The sequence below is a fragment of the Dryobates pubescens genome, chromosome 9 (genome assembly GCF_014839835.1).
Source record: "Dryobates pubescens isolate bDryPub1 chromosome 9, bDryPub1.pri, whole genome shotgun sequence".
Lineage (NCBI taxonomy): Eukaryota > Metazoa > Chordata > Aves > Piciformes > Picidae > Dryobates > Dryobates pubescens.
In genome coordinates this window covers 10482356-10497679 of record NC_071620.1, presented here as the reverse complement: position 1 = coordinate 10497679, position 15324 = coordinate 10482356, and the positions used below count along the sequence as shown (strand labels likewise).

At 41.6% G+C, this 15324-nt stretch overlaps 1 protein-coding gene across 4 annotated transcripts in view; it reads left to right on the top strand.

Annotated features, from left to right (window-relative positions):
• The window catches only part of CARMIL1 (capping protein regulator and myosin 1 linker 1), a 217630-nt gene that overhangs the window by 182717 nt on the left and 19589 nt on the right, over nucleotides 1-15324 (top strand). For 3 of the 4 annotated variants that reach the window (XM_054164475.1, XM_054164473.1, XM_054164476.1), the window contains 5 exons: nucleotides 4290-4307; nucleotides 8478-8544; nucleotides 8863-9059; nucleotides 13202-13308; nucleotides 14856-15288. In XM_054164475.1, the coding sequence (XP_054020450.1) occupies nucleotides 4290-4307; nucleotides 8478-8544; nucleotides 8863-9059; nucleotides 13202-13308; nucleotides 14856-15288 (822 nt within the window). The remainder of the gene's footprint in view (nucleotides 1-4289; nucleotides 4308-8477; nucleotides 8545-8862; nucleotides 9060-13201; nucleotides 13309-14855; nucleotides 15289-15324) is intronic. The other variant, XM_054164474.1, reaches the window with a different exon arrangement.

The following is a 15324-nucleotide window of genomic DNA, read 5'->3' as shown; positions in this document are numbered from 1 at the left end:
GCAGGCTGTAACCTGGTGGTGGACACCTCTCCATCCTTCTGTGTGAGAGGTGACTAACCTTACCTTGGCTCACCTACCTTGCCAGCCAGCACTCACCCATACAGCCGGCAGCAGGGATCAGCCAAGCACTCACTTAACCTACTTCAGGTAAAGTGAATGGGTTATGAGGATAAAGCCACTATGCATGGGCTGGATCGGGGAGGGGGAGAGGGGCTTGTGTGATTCCTTTTGCCAGTGGAGCCATGGAGTCAGACGATGTTCAGCACAAATAGATAAAGAGTTCATCATTTCACAGCCTCTGTTTAGAAGAACCTGCTCACTGTTTCCCATGGGAGATTAGCAGGAGTTCCTTTGGAGAAGTTGTTGCCAAATAATGCTTCAATTAGGATCTGGCAAGTTGACATCTTCAAGTGGCTAAGGAGTTTTCCATCTAAGCTACATGGTCCTTTCTACTGCTTTTTGATTCTTGTAGCATCCCAAATAAGTAGCTTGGCATTGAGTTACTTATCTGCATTGAATGAGGGACTCTTGTTTACTTGGAAATCTGGAGAGCCTCCTGAAAATAGCACGTGCATGAGTCTGTCTTACCAGGAGTGCTTTGTGGTTCTTGTTCCACCCAGAAGAATGGTAGGCTTGCAACTTTTTGCTCTCCACAGCTGATACGTCATATTGCAGGAATAAATACTAGTTGCTCACAGAAAGAGGGGAGAGGCAAGTCCAGGGCAGGCAGTTGCAGAGTACCATTGCACTTTGCTGTATTTTGTGAAGGAAAAGGAGGATGTGATGAGCTGGGCTACTGGAATAGGAACTTTTAAACAGACAAATAAAATCAAAAGTACATAGTGCCAAACAGCTAGAAGATACATTCTGAGTCATCAAATCTCATCCTTGCTATCACTGACAACTGCATCACAATCTTATTCATAAATTTTATCAGGCTTCCTCTCAGAACATTTCTTTCTCTTGGACTAGAGGAGAACTTACAAGGTAAATAGATTCTTTCTGTTGTTACTAGGGTCAGCTAAAGACTTGTTGCAAAGTGGTGGCTGTATCTTTGCACTAAGACCTTACTTACTGTGAGTAAAGATCAAATTATTGTGAATTGTCAAGGTCACGCAGGAATTTGACGTGACTTGAAATATACAAGTGCAGAATTATTGATTAAAAGAATAAATTGAGATACTTGGTGAAATAACACAAGAGTACATGAGCCACGTATCAGCAAGGAGAAAAGCAAAGATTTCTTGGCTAGTGAAATGAAAGGAGCTCAAGGATAAATCTATGGAGCTTATCTTACTGCAGTGCTACTTCTTTTTTCTTTTTTTCAGGAAATGTTGCTGTACAAAGTAATTCTAAAGGTCAATCTGGTTTAGATGAGACTAATTGAATTACTTCTGAATCACAGCTCATTGTCTAGAAATTCAGCTATTGCGGGAGGGAAGGAAATAAACATACTCCTTAAATTCATGTAGGGATTACTTACATGCCATATTTGTTTACAGTATCTGTATTTGTATGCAGCATTTCTATATGGAAGGCAGAACTCTGAAATAGAAGGTCAGGACTAGATCCTTGCACCCATTGCCTCTTGTCACATTGGACATCACTGACAAGAGCCTGGCTCCATCCTCCTGACACTTGCCCTTTACATATTTATAAGCATTTAATGAGGTCACCCCTCAGTCCCCTCTTTTCCAAGCTAAAGAGATGCAGATCCCTCAGCCTTTCCTCATAAGGAAGATGTTCCATTCCCTTAATCATCTTTGTGGCTCTGCACTGGGATATTTCAAGCAGCTCTTTATCTTTCTTGAACTGAGGGGCCCAGAACTGACCACAATATTCCAGATGTGGCCTCACCAGGTCAGAACAGAAGGGGAGGAGAACCTCTCTCAACCTACCAACCACACCCCTTCTAGCACACCCCAGAATGGCATTGGCCTTCTGGGCCACAAGGGCACGTTGCTGGCTCATGGTTATCCTTCTGTCCACCAGCACCCCCAGGTTCCTTTCTCCTGTGCTGCTCTCCAACAAGTCAATCCCTAACCTATACTGGTACATGAGGATATGCAAACAGTGTCATGACAGCTTTACCAGGAATTCTTTACAGCAAAAGACAAGCACAGGACTTGTGATAAAATACCTTGCTTTCTCATGCCTCTTGCTTAAAAAGGCATTCCTTACAAAATGCATATAGGTGAAACAGTTCTGCGCTGGTTTAAAACATGCTGGAAGAATCCTTGCAGATACTGTTTTCTGAAAGCTCATTCCCATTTGGCACTGTTGTTAGGCTTCCCCAATCCAGTTCCTGATTTTGTTTGGGTTGAATTTTCAGTTGTGGGTTGGTGTTTTGTCTTAAGGAATAAACTGTGTACCCTGGGAGGCAGACCACCTTGTTTTGCAATTGTGCTGAGTGCAAAGGAAGGGAAAGGTTGGGTGGCCTTGTGGTCTGTACTGTTTCAGGGGTCTGCAGACTGGCATTAGGTTCCCTGCAGAGTGACCAAATTCCTTGGTGACTTCAGGCAAGTTCTTTGCTTTGCTTAATGGTGCTTTCCTGTCTAACCTGTTGCTTGCTCTGTGCCTCCCTCTCCTCTTCCCTTCTTACTCCCCATCCACAAGCTTTTTAGCACCTTTCAACTTTCAAGCGGTTCAGTAGTTGCACTTACTTAGGAGAGATCACTGAAGTGCGAAAGGTAGGAGTTTCTAAAAGCCCTTTCTGGATCAGAGATACAGACTGTGAACTCCTTCAGATCCTGGGGTTGCTTCCTGTTACATATGCATTGCTTTGCACTTTGGTCCTAATCACACTTCCAGCTGCTTGTGTGGTATAAATAACTTCCCTGCAGGTGCATTAAATACACAGAACACACTGGAGTACTACAAATACTGTCTGAAAGAAGAATAGTGTTGCAGATTGATTATTTTTTTTCAAAGAGTGCTGGAGATTTATTTTCAAGATGGTTTCAGGTTCCCATATACGTCTCAATGTTTTCTGCAGTCACTCCAGCAATCTCAGAGCAGCCCTAGTGAATGGAGTTAAAAGTGTATGCATGTGTGGACAGCATACAAAAATGAGATTATTGATGAGGTCTGCCTGCATCACTGTTAGCTGAGACAAAGTTTCTGAAGGTAACAGAAAACAAATAACTAAATAAACCCCAAACCAAGTAAATAAAAACCCTGATAGCAATGGAGTAAGAAAGAAGTGGGCCTGTGTGCAGTGATTTTGCTCTTGATACTTAGAAAAAGCCCTTAATATTTTTTAAACTTTTAGCTGCAGTTAAGCTTAGAAGTATGAACCATGACAAGTGGATTGTTACTGCTGAAAATGTCAGAGCACTGAAAAACTGACCTTTACATCCCTTCAACAATTAAATCATGAACTTCATATTATGTGCACACTCTCTTTGCTGCTGCTAATTGAATGCCAGTGCAGTATCCATTTAAAAATGCATCACTTTCTTGCTGAGAAGTTTAATCCTGACCATGGATATTGACTTCTGCCATAAACACCCTGCTAACACCTGCAGTGTTGTTGCAGCAGCAGTTCCCATTCAATTTCAAGTCAAAACTGCACTTCTAATTATTGTTTTTTCTTACTCTAAATTAAGGAAGAGTCATGTGCCACACAAGAGGTGGGATCTGGCATTGCTTCATTTCATATGATGGCTGTGCTGCTTCCTTTTATTTTTCTGGTTTTGAAGGGGAGAGGAAAGGTCTTGCTTTTTCTTCTAATGTGCTGAAAGTGCTTGAAAGGCTGCACCTCTAAGCCTTCTTATAGGAAGGTAAAAATACTGTTGCCTTTAATTAGGTTTGTGGCCCTTTTCTCTCAAGAGAAGCTTTGTTTTGTTTTCCTTACCCTCTTGTTTTCCACAACAAACTGCTGATTTTTAATTCAGAAGCTTCCTTCAGAGTAGGAAATGACAAAAATGCAGGGTTTTTTTCTCACTACTAGTGCCAGAAAAATGAGAAACCACAGTGCATTGGGACATCCTGTGATAGGTTGGTACTCATGGCAAGTGCTAAACCCGAATGTGTCCCAGTGCCCATGAAACGAAGAGACTGCATCCTTCTCTGGTTATCCTCTGGAAGCAGGAAATACGTAGCATCTCCAGATGCAAGGGATTTTTATCTCATTCTTGCATGTCATCTTTCCTGCTAATACTTTTAAGTGTTTTGGCTTTGGTTTTCTTTATTTTGGTGATTTCTGGTTTTGCCTCCTTTCCTGAGAACTGCTGTTGCCTTGTCTTCCCCATTCATATTCTTTTTTCTTTCTTTTTTGCTGCATGGAGACTCTCTGCTGTACAAGTGTAAGTATTTTTTTAGCTCTGCTGTTTCTGGCCTACTTGTTTACGTTTTTTGTGCTCCATTTGCCTCTGTACTGCTTTGTGAATCTCCTGGGAGACTGTAGTGCCATCCATCTGCACCTAAAAATTAAATCGGCAGTGGTTCACGAATGAGATTGAATTTTACAACGTTCAGCTAGCACAGCATCTGAATTTAAAGCACCCCTTGGCTTTAAGACCAAACCAAAGCAGAGTGCTGATGTTGGAGGTACAAGCACAGATGTTACTGCTCAGAATGAAAGTCTGTTGACTTAGTCTTATATTCAAGTGTTAGCCAGCTTAATGGAAGAATGGCTTTAAAATGGGCATAAACTTGGGCTTTCTTGGCATTAGGGTGGGAGAAATGTCAAGGATTATCTCAGTTTTGCCAGTTGTATTTTTATTTGTCCAGTTAAACCACCTTGAGCTTTTGACTGCTGCTCTCACCTTGTCGTGCTGTTGTCTTTAATGGTTTCTTGAAGCTGAAAACCCCTACATTGTTTTGTGGGAAGGAGGATTGAAGGGAGACTGCTTGGGGAGCTGAATTTCAATAGGGAGGGGGAAGTTGTTCATTAGTTTATTCTAAATCTTCTGAAAAGGAGGTGACAGGAGGGTCACAGAGCATCCTTTTATCTAATGGGATTGAATATAAATTAATTTGGAGGAGGAGGAAAAAGCCATGGAAATAAGCACTGAGAGTAATTTCAATCATTTGTATAATAAAGGCATGGAGAGTATCTGAGGCCCTGTTGTTAAAAAAAATGTGATTTTAGTTGTTGATTTGAACTCCCAAGATACTGGTGTTTTTCCACAGTTGGTAATACAATTTAAGAAAGCCTGAGAGCTCAGATAGTTTTGCAAGGAAGTCAGAAGGGAGGAATCTGAAAAAGTGATCATGGAATTTAAAGTTATCTTGGACACATGAGAGTATCCAATTCTACATAAGCCCTTATTTGGGGGTGCAGTGGAGATTTGCCAGCTTCCATCAACTGCAGAGGGTTACCTTCACAGAGCCACCTTCAGCCATGTCAGTTGCACAGGACCAGGAGTTCCAAGAGAGCCTCCCAAGACACAGAAATTAAGTTAGTATTTTTATCTGCTGTGCTAGGCAGCCTAAAGTGTTGTCATGGAAAAGCAGGCAAAACTTGGAGCAAGTTCAGGAGGTGGTCTGCTGGAATGGAAAGTCTGTGGAAGAAGTGAAGGAGGAGAGGTTGATACAGCTGTTTGCTCTGCAAAGGCCATGACTAAAAGAAAGGAGGAGAGTCATATTGTTCTTGTGTGTCCAGAGGTGGTGGGAAGGCAGAAGGTACGCATCTTCTAAACCTGAACTTCTTCCAGGACTCAGGCTCGGGAGAGGCAGGCGTCTTTCCACAGGAGTTCAGATATCTTCTTTAGTAATGGTTTGTGGTCTGCAGCTGTAGCACAGTGGCTGAGCTATTAAGCTGAGATTGCATCTAATATTTTGTAGGAAGAGCACACTGGCCTATTTAAATTAATACTTTGACCCATTTTGCACCGTATGTGATCTAGAAAGTTCACTTGGCAAGAAGCCTTTCATCTGTGCACTTCATAAACAGGCTGGAAAACAGAAGGTTTTCAAATAAATGTGTGTGTAGAGCTGTTATTCATGCTGCTAAGGCAAATGGGAACCATCTCTATCCCTCTGCCTTTATCCCCAGCAACCAAACTGCTGATGGATCATGCCAAGCTGACAGTAAGTTATAGCAGTGATCCAGAGACTGGCTTGTGGTCATCAGCGCAAACTCTGCAGGGTCATCTAGGGGCATTTTCTTGTCTTGGAAGGAAGATGACATTATTCTGTTCCTGCTGTCAGAGATGCCTTGGATCATTCAAGTCCCTGCATAAGAGACATGCTTTGTGCTGCTTTGTATTGGTGCTTTGGGCCAATGCAACTCTCAGCTTGTCTATGTTCATCCAGGATTGCTGTGAACACTGGCCTTGGCTGTGAAGTTATTGAGTGATTGGAGGTCTTCCATTAGCCTTGTTTTCCATCTTCCTTTCTGATCTTTAGCATATGACTTGCTGTATTATCCTACCAGAAGTGGTTTCCAGGAACACCACCAAAAATGTGTCAAGCGGACCAAAATGCAAATATGCATAAACAAGAGAAATGGGCTAGGACTGGAAGTAAAACCAAGGGACTGCTGATAGTGAATCCTAATTGCTTTCCCCCAAATGCTGATCTGCTTTGACTCTTCCTTACGTGAGTTGCAGCTGGTTGGTTTTGGTTTGGATGAATCAGCAGCAGCTGTTGAGGTGTGCAGTTCAAAGACTTGCAAGCCACCTACCTGCTGCACACTCCACTGCAGTTTAGGCTGAAAATGTTCAGCCACTTCCCATCAAATCAATTGTGTTTAATGTATTGGTAACTTTGAAAGTAATGTCTGACTTTCTGATGCAGTAACACTTTGCCTGCATGTTAGTTTCAGGGTTAAGTCTGCTCAGGTGGCAAGCTATTTCCTGTTTGGTCTTGAAACTAGTTTGTTATTTGCTAATGCTTCTCAAATGTGGAAGTGGAAACTTGCAATAGCTGGAGGTATCTTTTTTCCCCCAGCAATGTGCATGGTAATTAAAAACAAAGATCTGTTGCCCGGGCAATGCTATCACTGCCTGCTCTGCAATCTGCGAGTCCATTTCTTGTCTTGAAAAGATGGCTAATAACTTTCCTGTGAAGAAAAATCTGTCATAACCCCAAGCATGTGAATAGTGGCATAATAAACCTCCTGACTTACTTTGGATGGGAATATGGATGCAGTACATGCACTGAACTTGCACATAAAACCATGCACTGAACTTCCTGCACATAAAACCTTGCAGATATTTACCTTAAACAATTAATGCTTTGTCTGAAATGTCAGTGCCAGCTGTGTATTTTCTGGCTCATATGAAATTGATGCTACTAAACTTGATTAACAGTGTTGTTAATGAGTTGTGAGCCATAACAGCTTCCTGACTGACTCTTCAGATTTGAAACCACTAGGCTTGAAGCTTTCTGACTGACTCTTTAGATTTGAGGCCACTAGGTTTTTCAAGGCTAACAAGTAAATGGCTGTCACTAAAGCCGGCATGTGTGGCTCTACCTAAAAACAGAGCTCATCTTTGCAGAAGCTGGGTCTTTTAAAATTAACTCCTTAGACAGCCTCATAGTGTTGGGGGCTCTGAAGAGGCTCAGAAATGGTGATAAGTGCTTTTCCTGTAGCAAAACAGTCTTTTGGGTTTTTTTCATGCAAGCCTTCAGAAGAGTTCAAGAAAACAAGGACAATTTTCTTCCAAAAATAACAAACTTGGGTCTTAATCCTGGGTATTTGTGCTCTTAAGGCAACATACTTGGTGTTTTATTTTTCTTCCTGGGAATGTGAAAATGACAATAATAATAGAGCATAACTTTCAGTAATTGAGTTGAATATATGCCAGGGTAACTTTCCACCTATTCTCAGCATATCTAAAGCCCTGGGAAGTCATGTCTGCTGGAGATACTGCTAACTCTGGCATGGTGTTTTTTGCTTATTGAAGAAGGGCTGTGTGCTCCAAGACTGCATTTTCCTAGGGAAGTTTGGTGAGCTGTGTGGTGAGGTCCAGAGGCAAAATACCTGAATTTTAATCATTCCCAGTAGCATGCCACTAACAAATGAGCTGAGGAAGTGCATTATGTATGAAAAGTAAAAATCAGAACAAAGGGGAGACTATCCCTGGTATTGTCATTAACGGTGCAGTACTAGACACAGGAATTGAATTTCTTGTACCTCATGATCTCAAATGCAGAGGTGATGTTTTAATAATTCCTTTGTTTTACACTTGAGGATGGATGAGTTACTGCTTGGACAATTGAAATAATCATCCATTGTATGGCTTAGAGTTTTAATGGGAAGCATAAACTACCTGCCTGGTTCTGTTCAAAGTCAGGTGAGCAAAATGTCAATTTAGAAAAAGTTCTGAATGTCTGAGAAGGGGAGGGGAAAAAAACCAACCAAACACCACAGCAAACAAAACATTCCCTCATGATGTTGAATCCAAGCAGATCTCTTCAAATGATGCCTACTCTTGAAGAGCTGACTTGCTGGACAGAAAGGCAGAGGTATCTTTGTCATTTCTGCAGTCTACTAAAGTAAGTTTTGTTCTGTTTTATGTTGATAGATGACTCCTAAATCAAAAAGGAAAAGCATCCACAGTAGAATGCTTCGGCCAGTATCCAGAGCTTTTGGTAAGTCAGACTTTCTTGAAACTTTTTTTGCCTCTTTGCTTGCCTGAGCTTCTTCTAGGTAATTCTTGATTGAAAAGCATGGGTGACCCTCCTTCCCCTGTATTGTATTTGAGACACACACCGGCAGCTTTGTTTTGCGAGTCCGCTAGTGTGTTTGGTAGTAAACATTTGCTCACAGTGCCCTGTCTGCTCACAAACATGTCAGGGCTGAATTCTCCAACTGTGTTCACAATTATTTACCATGAAAGAGAGGAATGGCATTGTCTTCCATTTTAAATAGCATGTTAAGTCTAATGAGAAAGTTTTGATTTCTCTTAGAGATGGAATTTGATCTAGATAAAGCACTGGAAGAAGTACCTATCCATATAGAAGACCCACCATTTCCTTCCAGCAGGCCAGACAAAAGAACTTCTGGATTCATTTCCGAGCTGCCATCAGAAGAAGGGAGAAAACTGGAACACTTTACAAAATTAAGGCCCAAAAGGAATAAAAAGCAGCAGCCCAGCCAAGCAGCAGTGAGTCTACATTAAAATATTGCCAGCTATGTTGTCTGTCGATTGCTTTTTTGCTGTGAGTCAGGTGTTGCAATGTAATGAGGACAACTGTCTTAAAATCCATAAGCAACTACTGAAATTTTTTTTTATGTTCAAATCTTTCAGTGTACAGACTCTATTACAAGCTTTTTGTCCTGTTTGACACAGGCTAAATCATGGAAGCCATTTCTGGGCTACTTAGAGCTTTCACAGGAAACACACCAAATATCATGAGACTTTTCAATTGTATTTCAAGGGTTTGTTAAGTCTCAATCCTTTTTTATTTTTCTGCTTACATTAAGATGTGGTAACTTGGCATGAATTCTTATTTCTATCAGGTCTCAGTTTAGTTACTCTGTGACACCCAGCTTCCTACGGCTCCTTAAATAAAGGTGGCGCTTGGGCCAGCAAATCTGCATAGTCACAGATCTGCTTTTCATGCTGAAGCCTGCCTTAGAAAACCGAAACAGAAGAGCACTGTCTGTCTGTGAAAGACATTGGTGTGAACCCAAGTGTATGTGTGAGGAGTTCCCACAGTTCCATTTTCTTGGCATACCACATCAATAAAGATTTATTTCTGTGATGGTATGTCCTCGGGGCATGTAAGGACAGATCTGGAGGAGCTGCTGAGCTATCATACAGCAACAGAGGCCAGATGATAGGATAAGTAACCCTTATCAAGGGGGAGCCATTGCTTCTCTGAGTTAAGCAGCCTAGTAATGAATGCCTGTGGCCTCTTCTGCTCCCTCAGGATTGTTGGTGGAGAGGACTTTTGAACATTTTCCTAATGCTGGGAAAGATCCTACCAGGCGCAGTAGAGTGTTGTTCGCAGCACTTGTAAACTGACAAACCTTAAAGCCAGGGGAACATTCAGGCCAAATTATTCAAGCCAAGTTTCCAATCCCTTCTACTTTACAGGGAAGGATAAAGGCAGCAGTAGGACAGACTGATTTCTGCAACGTAGTGAAAATACATCTGTGTTGCCTTCCTGCAAATCCAGTTCTGCAGGACACATGTTTTCCCAGTTGTTCGACTTGCCTCTCTTCAAACTTACTCAGCGCATCCTGTGCCATCTGTACAGGGGTGCAGAAGGAGCAGGGGCAAGGGAGGGCAAGTGCTCTGCTACCAGACATGGATCTGGGACATAAAACATTTTGCTCAACAGAAATAAAAATCTTACTTCTTATAGAGAAGAAGAGTTCACTTCTCATGATAGTGCAGTGCAGTGGGAGTGCTCAGTCCCTCTTGAATTAACTGGGAAATTAGGGCTTTATCTAGTTGCAGAAACTGAAAGGAACTCCTTTGCTTAAACTCATTTGTCCCTGGTTGTTTTTAGGGACCATTTAATTTTGTACTATTTCTGACCTCCTACAAGCCTAAACAATTGTTTGAAAGGCTTAAGTTGTTTGGTTTGATGCTTTCAAAAATGAAACAGATTTTGAAAGCCAGAGTCATGAGTGGACTGTGGCATTGTTTGCAGAACCACAGAAAACAGTGGTTAGGAAAAGCACTCAAAATGAGAGGCAAAATCTTGACCTTTGCTGCCAACTTAAAGCAGGTCTGTTGGGTTGTTTGCTGTCCCTATTATTTCCATTTAGAAAACTTAGTGGTCTTAGATGATCCTATCTGTGCTTCACTAATTTTGCTGGAATACATATTTGTTCTTTGTTAAGCAGAAAAATGTAAGAATAAAAGTGGAGGAAAAAGGAGAAATGTAAATGTTAACTTGTGCTGGCTGGGTAGGTGGAAGAAAGATTTATGGTTCTGTCAGGGTTTTTATTGACATGAGTATTCAGAGGGGGGAAAAAAGCTAAGGAGGAAAAAAAGGAAACTTCATCACCACCCACTCTTAAGTAGTTTTGAAGCAGTACAATGAAACAGTTGTTTATCATTTAGATTTGGGTGAGATCTTAACCTCACGAGGCCTTCCAGGATATGTGAAGATTTAGTCCAGCAAAGTGCTGAATCTCTGTGTGAAAAAGATTGTGATTCATATGATTTCTGCTTCCCAGTCAGCTTTTTTTCTTAATAAAGAAACAGATGGCTCACTACTAAACTTAGGCTAGAAGAAAACATAAATAAAATGGACAAATAGGAGAGTAAAACATGAAATAAACCAGAGCTCAGTCTTTTACATCAATGTTGATTATGAAAAGACATTACAATAAACATCTATAAGAAATTCCTGTGCCTTGAGGGTCCTATTAGGTCCTCAGCATTAGTCTAGGAATTTGCTGCTTTGGGGTTGTTTGGTTGGTTGGGTTTTTTTGAGGTAGATCCTTGCTGTAGATCATTGAATTCTTGCACTCCCCTTCAGAAAATGCACTTGCCTTTGATACTTAAATGTGTGTTCCTGCTGTCTGGGTGGCTCCAATATCAAAATTAAATGATTTCTCATTTCTGTTGAAATGCATAGAATGGCTTAGGTTGGAAGAGACTTTAGAGATGGTCTACTCCAACCTCCCTGCCATGGGCAGGGATGCCTCTCAACTAGACTCAGTTGCTCAGGGCCTCATCCAACCTGGCCTTAAACAGCCCCAGGGAGGAGGCATCCACAATCTCCTTGGGCAACCTATTTCAGAGTCTTGCCACCCTTGTACCGAAGAGCTTCTTCCTAAGATCCAATCTAAACCTACTCTCCCTCAGCTTAAAACCTTTCCCCTTTGTCTTTTTGCTAGATACCTTTACAAAAAGTCCCTCTCCAGCCTTCCTGTAAGATCCCTTCAGGTACTGGAAGGCATCAGCTACTTTTGGTTGACATGTTTCAGTCAAAATGTCAGGATTTTTGACTGAGGAGGTAAATATTTACATTGATACAACCAGCACTGGTCTGACCAACCCAGATGTTAGTCTGGGAAGACATTGTACTTCTTAGCACAAAACTGGGTTTTATAGAAGATACGCAGTTCGACTGGCAACAAAGTTATCAGGTGGGCTTTTTTCAGATCAGTATTACATTGCTGCAGCACACATCAATAAAATATTAACTGTCATCTTTGATAACAAAGTAAATACTAGGCTTCTAACAAGGCTCAGACATGTAAAGTAAAAAAAAAATCATGGCTGTGTCAAAGCATTAGTTCATGTGCAATCCCTCGTTCCAGCTTAATGATGCTAGGTTTGATGTGAACAGCAGCTTTTAAGAGTATTTTTCTCCTCAGAGGCATAGAAAAGAGTGTGTATTCCAGCTGAAAAGGGAAGCTGGGGTTACTGAGTTAGGGTGGCAGCTAGGAGATTCTTTAATTTAAATTGTCTCACGTTACAAACCCTACTATTTTGTGGCAGACTGATTCCTGGTCCTTAGCGCTACCAAGAATACAACTGTGTTGGGTCTTGTGGAGTCCTCTGTAGTGATCTAAAAGGTTTCCAAACAGCATTGGAATTGAAGCAAGTCTCTCTACTGGTAATAGAGCTTTTCCACATCAAAGCCATATGAGCCAGACAACATGAAATATTCTCCCAGGAAGCTTCAGAGTCACCAGCTAATCTTCACAGGGCTTTTGTGGTTGGCAGGTATTACTAAGTCAGCCTTGGTTTAGATGCCTCAATTCACCCACACTCAAAATGTGGGCATTGAAACCAAAGAAAGGGAGTAGGTTTTCCATTTTCAGACAGTGCAAATCTGTGTTTGGTTCCAAAAATGAAACACCTGATTCTGTATTTAGAGTCTCTGGCCTTGGAAGTTCTGGACTGAATGAGTTATAAAATCAGGCTCTGTTAGCCTGATGGAACTGTTTCTAAATCTCTAAATCCAAAATCCAGAACATATGTTCTTCTCTCACTAGGGAGACAACTAGCATTGAAAATACTTTCTTATCAGGTCACCACTTGATTGGGATTTAAATTTTCCTTAGCTGCTTTTCAAATTTTCTAACTGAACTAATGCTCTAGTCTCACAAGCTCAAGGAGTTTGATTCCTGGTCCTGGTGTTCTGGGTTACTTTGTGTCTGATGCAATGGTATCGACTGGCCTGACTAAAGGGAGAATTGCAGTGGTGATTCCAGTGTCTGCACTGAGGTTTGGTTGGCACACACAATTTTTATGATGTCTTAACTCTTAATTGTTATAATTGAAACAAGCATGCTTGGATTATTATATACCAGAGAGGATTTTTCTTCTGTCAGGTGTCTGCTGGAGTGCCTCCAGAAGGGGATCAGAACGGCCTCATGGGGAGGGTGGATGAAGGAGTGGATGAATTTTTCACGAAGAAAGTGACAAAAATGGATTCAAAGTAAGTTCAAATTTAATTCTTCTTTAAATTAAATTTTAAAATAAAATCCATCCTGATAGCTGGGCAGGTAGCACTTCCAACTTGTATATAACCTCTGTTCAAGGGTTATTGTTATCAAAGTCAGAAAATACCTTAGTAGTCAAGACATTGTGATTTCAATTACCCTCTGTTAAAAATGACTACTGTGAAATAAATTGGTCTCATATGTAATGGAGGTGGAGCAATTATTGACTAGTGTGTATTTTCTTAATTCAGTTAACTTTGTTTTACTCTGAAGCTCATTGAAGCTGAACCAGAACTGTGTATTGGTTGAGGATCTCCTCTCCAGTGCTAGTAGTGCACACAGGTGACTCTGTCTAGTAAGGACTGCTGTTGGGCACAGTATTTTGATAAATGACAGTACATTTACCTTGGTTTAGAAATATGTCAAAGATGTATTTCACCAGTTTGTAGTATTTCAGATTTAGGCAATACCTTCATCAGAAAGATATGTCTTCTTCAGCTTTGTATGAAGGTTATATACAGTTGCTCTGTAGCTGGTTGTAGATTTACAGAACCATGCATCTGGATGTTCTTGCATTCATGCATGTTTGTGTACAGGCATCCAGACACACACAAGTACTTACATAAATAAGTGAGAAAGCTAGGGTGATTTCCAGAGAACTTGGAATGACCCCTTCTGTGATGTATGTGACATCCATTAAGGAAGATGGGAGGTGCTAACTGGTAGATGGCTGTGGCAGGAAAAGCAAATGTTTTAAAGTCACTGTGAGTTATAAATATCTGCAGTGACATGTGAAGCCATGTGTGATGTACTATGTGCAGTAGTAAAATTACTGTAGCTTTGAAAAATAGATTTGCCAGCTTAAAGGACATAGCCAACTCCAGCACCAAACCATGTCACTAAGCACCACATCTACACATTAAACAAAATACCTCTGGAGCTGGTGACCCAACCACTTCCCTGTGCAGACTGTTCCAATGCTTGACCACCCTTTCAGTGAAGAAATTTTTCCTCATGTCCAACCTAAACCTTCTCTGGCACAACTTGAAGCCATTTGCTCTAGTCCTATTACTTGTTACTTAGGAGAAGACCCCCACCTCACTACAGCCTCCCTTCAGGAAGTTCCAGAGAGTGAGAAGTTCTCCCCAAAGCCTTGTTTTCTCCAGGCTAAACACCACCACTTCCCTAAGCCACTCCTCCATAAGACTTGCGACTAGACTCTTCACCAACTTAGTTGTCCTCCTTTGCCCTATATGCACATTGAAAGCTTGGGCAGAACTGGCTGCTCTTGCAAGCAGACAGGTGCCTAGTGCAGATGAAATGTCTGCTTCTCTTCATTGCATCCTGTGAAAGGCCTCAAGACAGCATAATCAATGTTAATTGTCCAGTTTTTAATTTAGGGATGCTAGTAATAACTGGGCACAGGGCAACATATGGACTGTACAAAGCATTGCCTTTGCCCAGTAGAAGTCATTTGGTACTATTTAAAAGTGAGGGAGGAGGGGAGTGGAGAAGAGTTTAAAATGTCTGTGTCTTCTATTAGGAGACCATCAACTAAAGGTTCAGACAGCAGTGAGCCCAGTGAAGCAGGGGATGAGAAGAAGAAAAGAGACTCAAGGAAGAGTGGCTTCCTTAACTTAATTAAATCAAGAGGATCCAAATCTGAACGTCCCCAGACTGTAACGGTGGCAGAGGAGCCTTCTTCACCCAAAGTTGCTGCAAAAAGTCCAGCTGTGGACACAAGCAAGAAGGAGGTAAAGCCTGCAGAGCAGAATGGTGGTACAGAGCGCTCTGAGGAATTAAAGACACCAGACTCACTGGAGGAGGCACAGTCAGACGATGCAGCAAAAGCTGAGAGGGCTGACAGCAAAGGAAGCCCACAGGGAGGCCGGAGGTACGGCGTGCAGGTGATGGGCAGTGGACTTCTTGCAGAAATGAAAGCCAAGCAGGAGAAGAGAGCAGCCTCTGCTCAGAAGGTGAATGCAATTTGATTTCTCTTGACTCATTGAAAA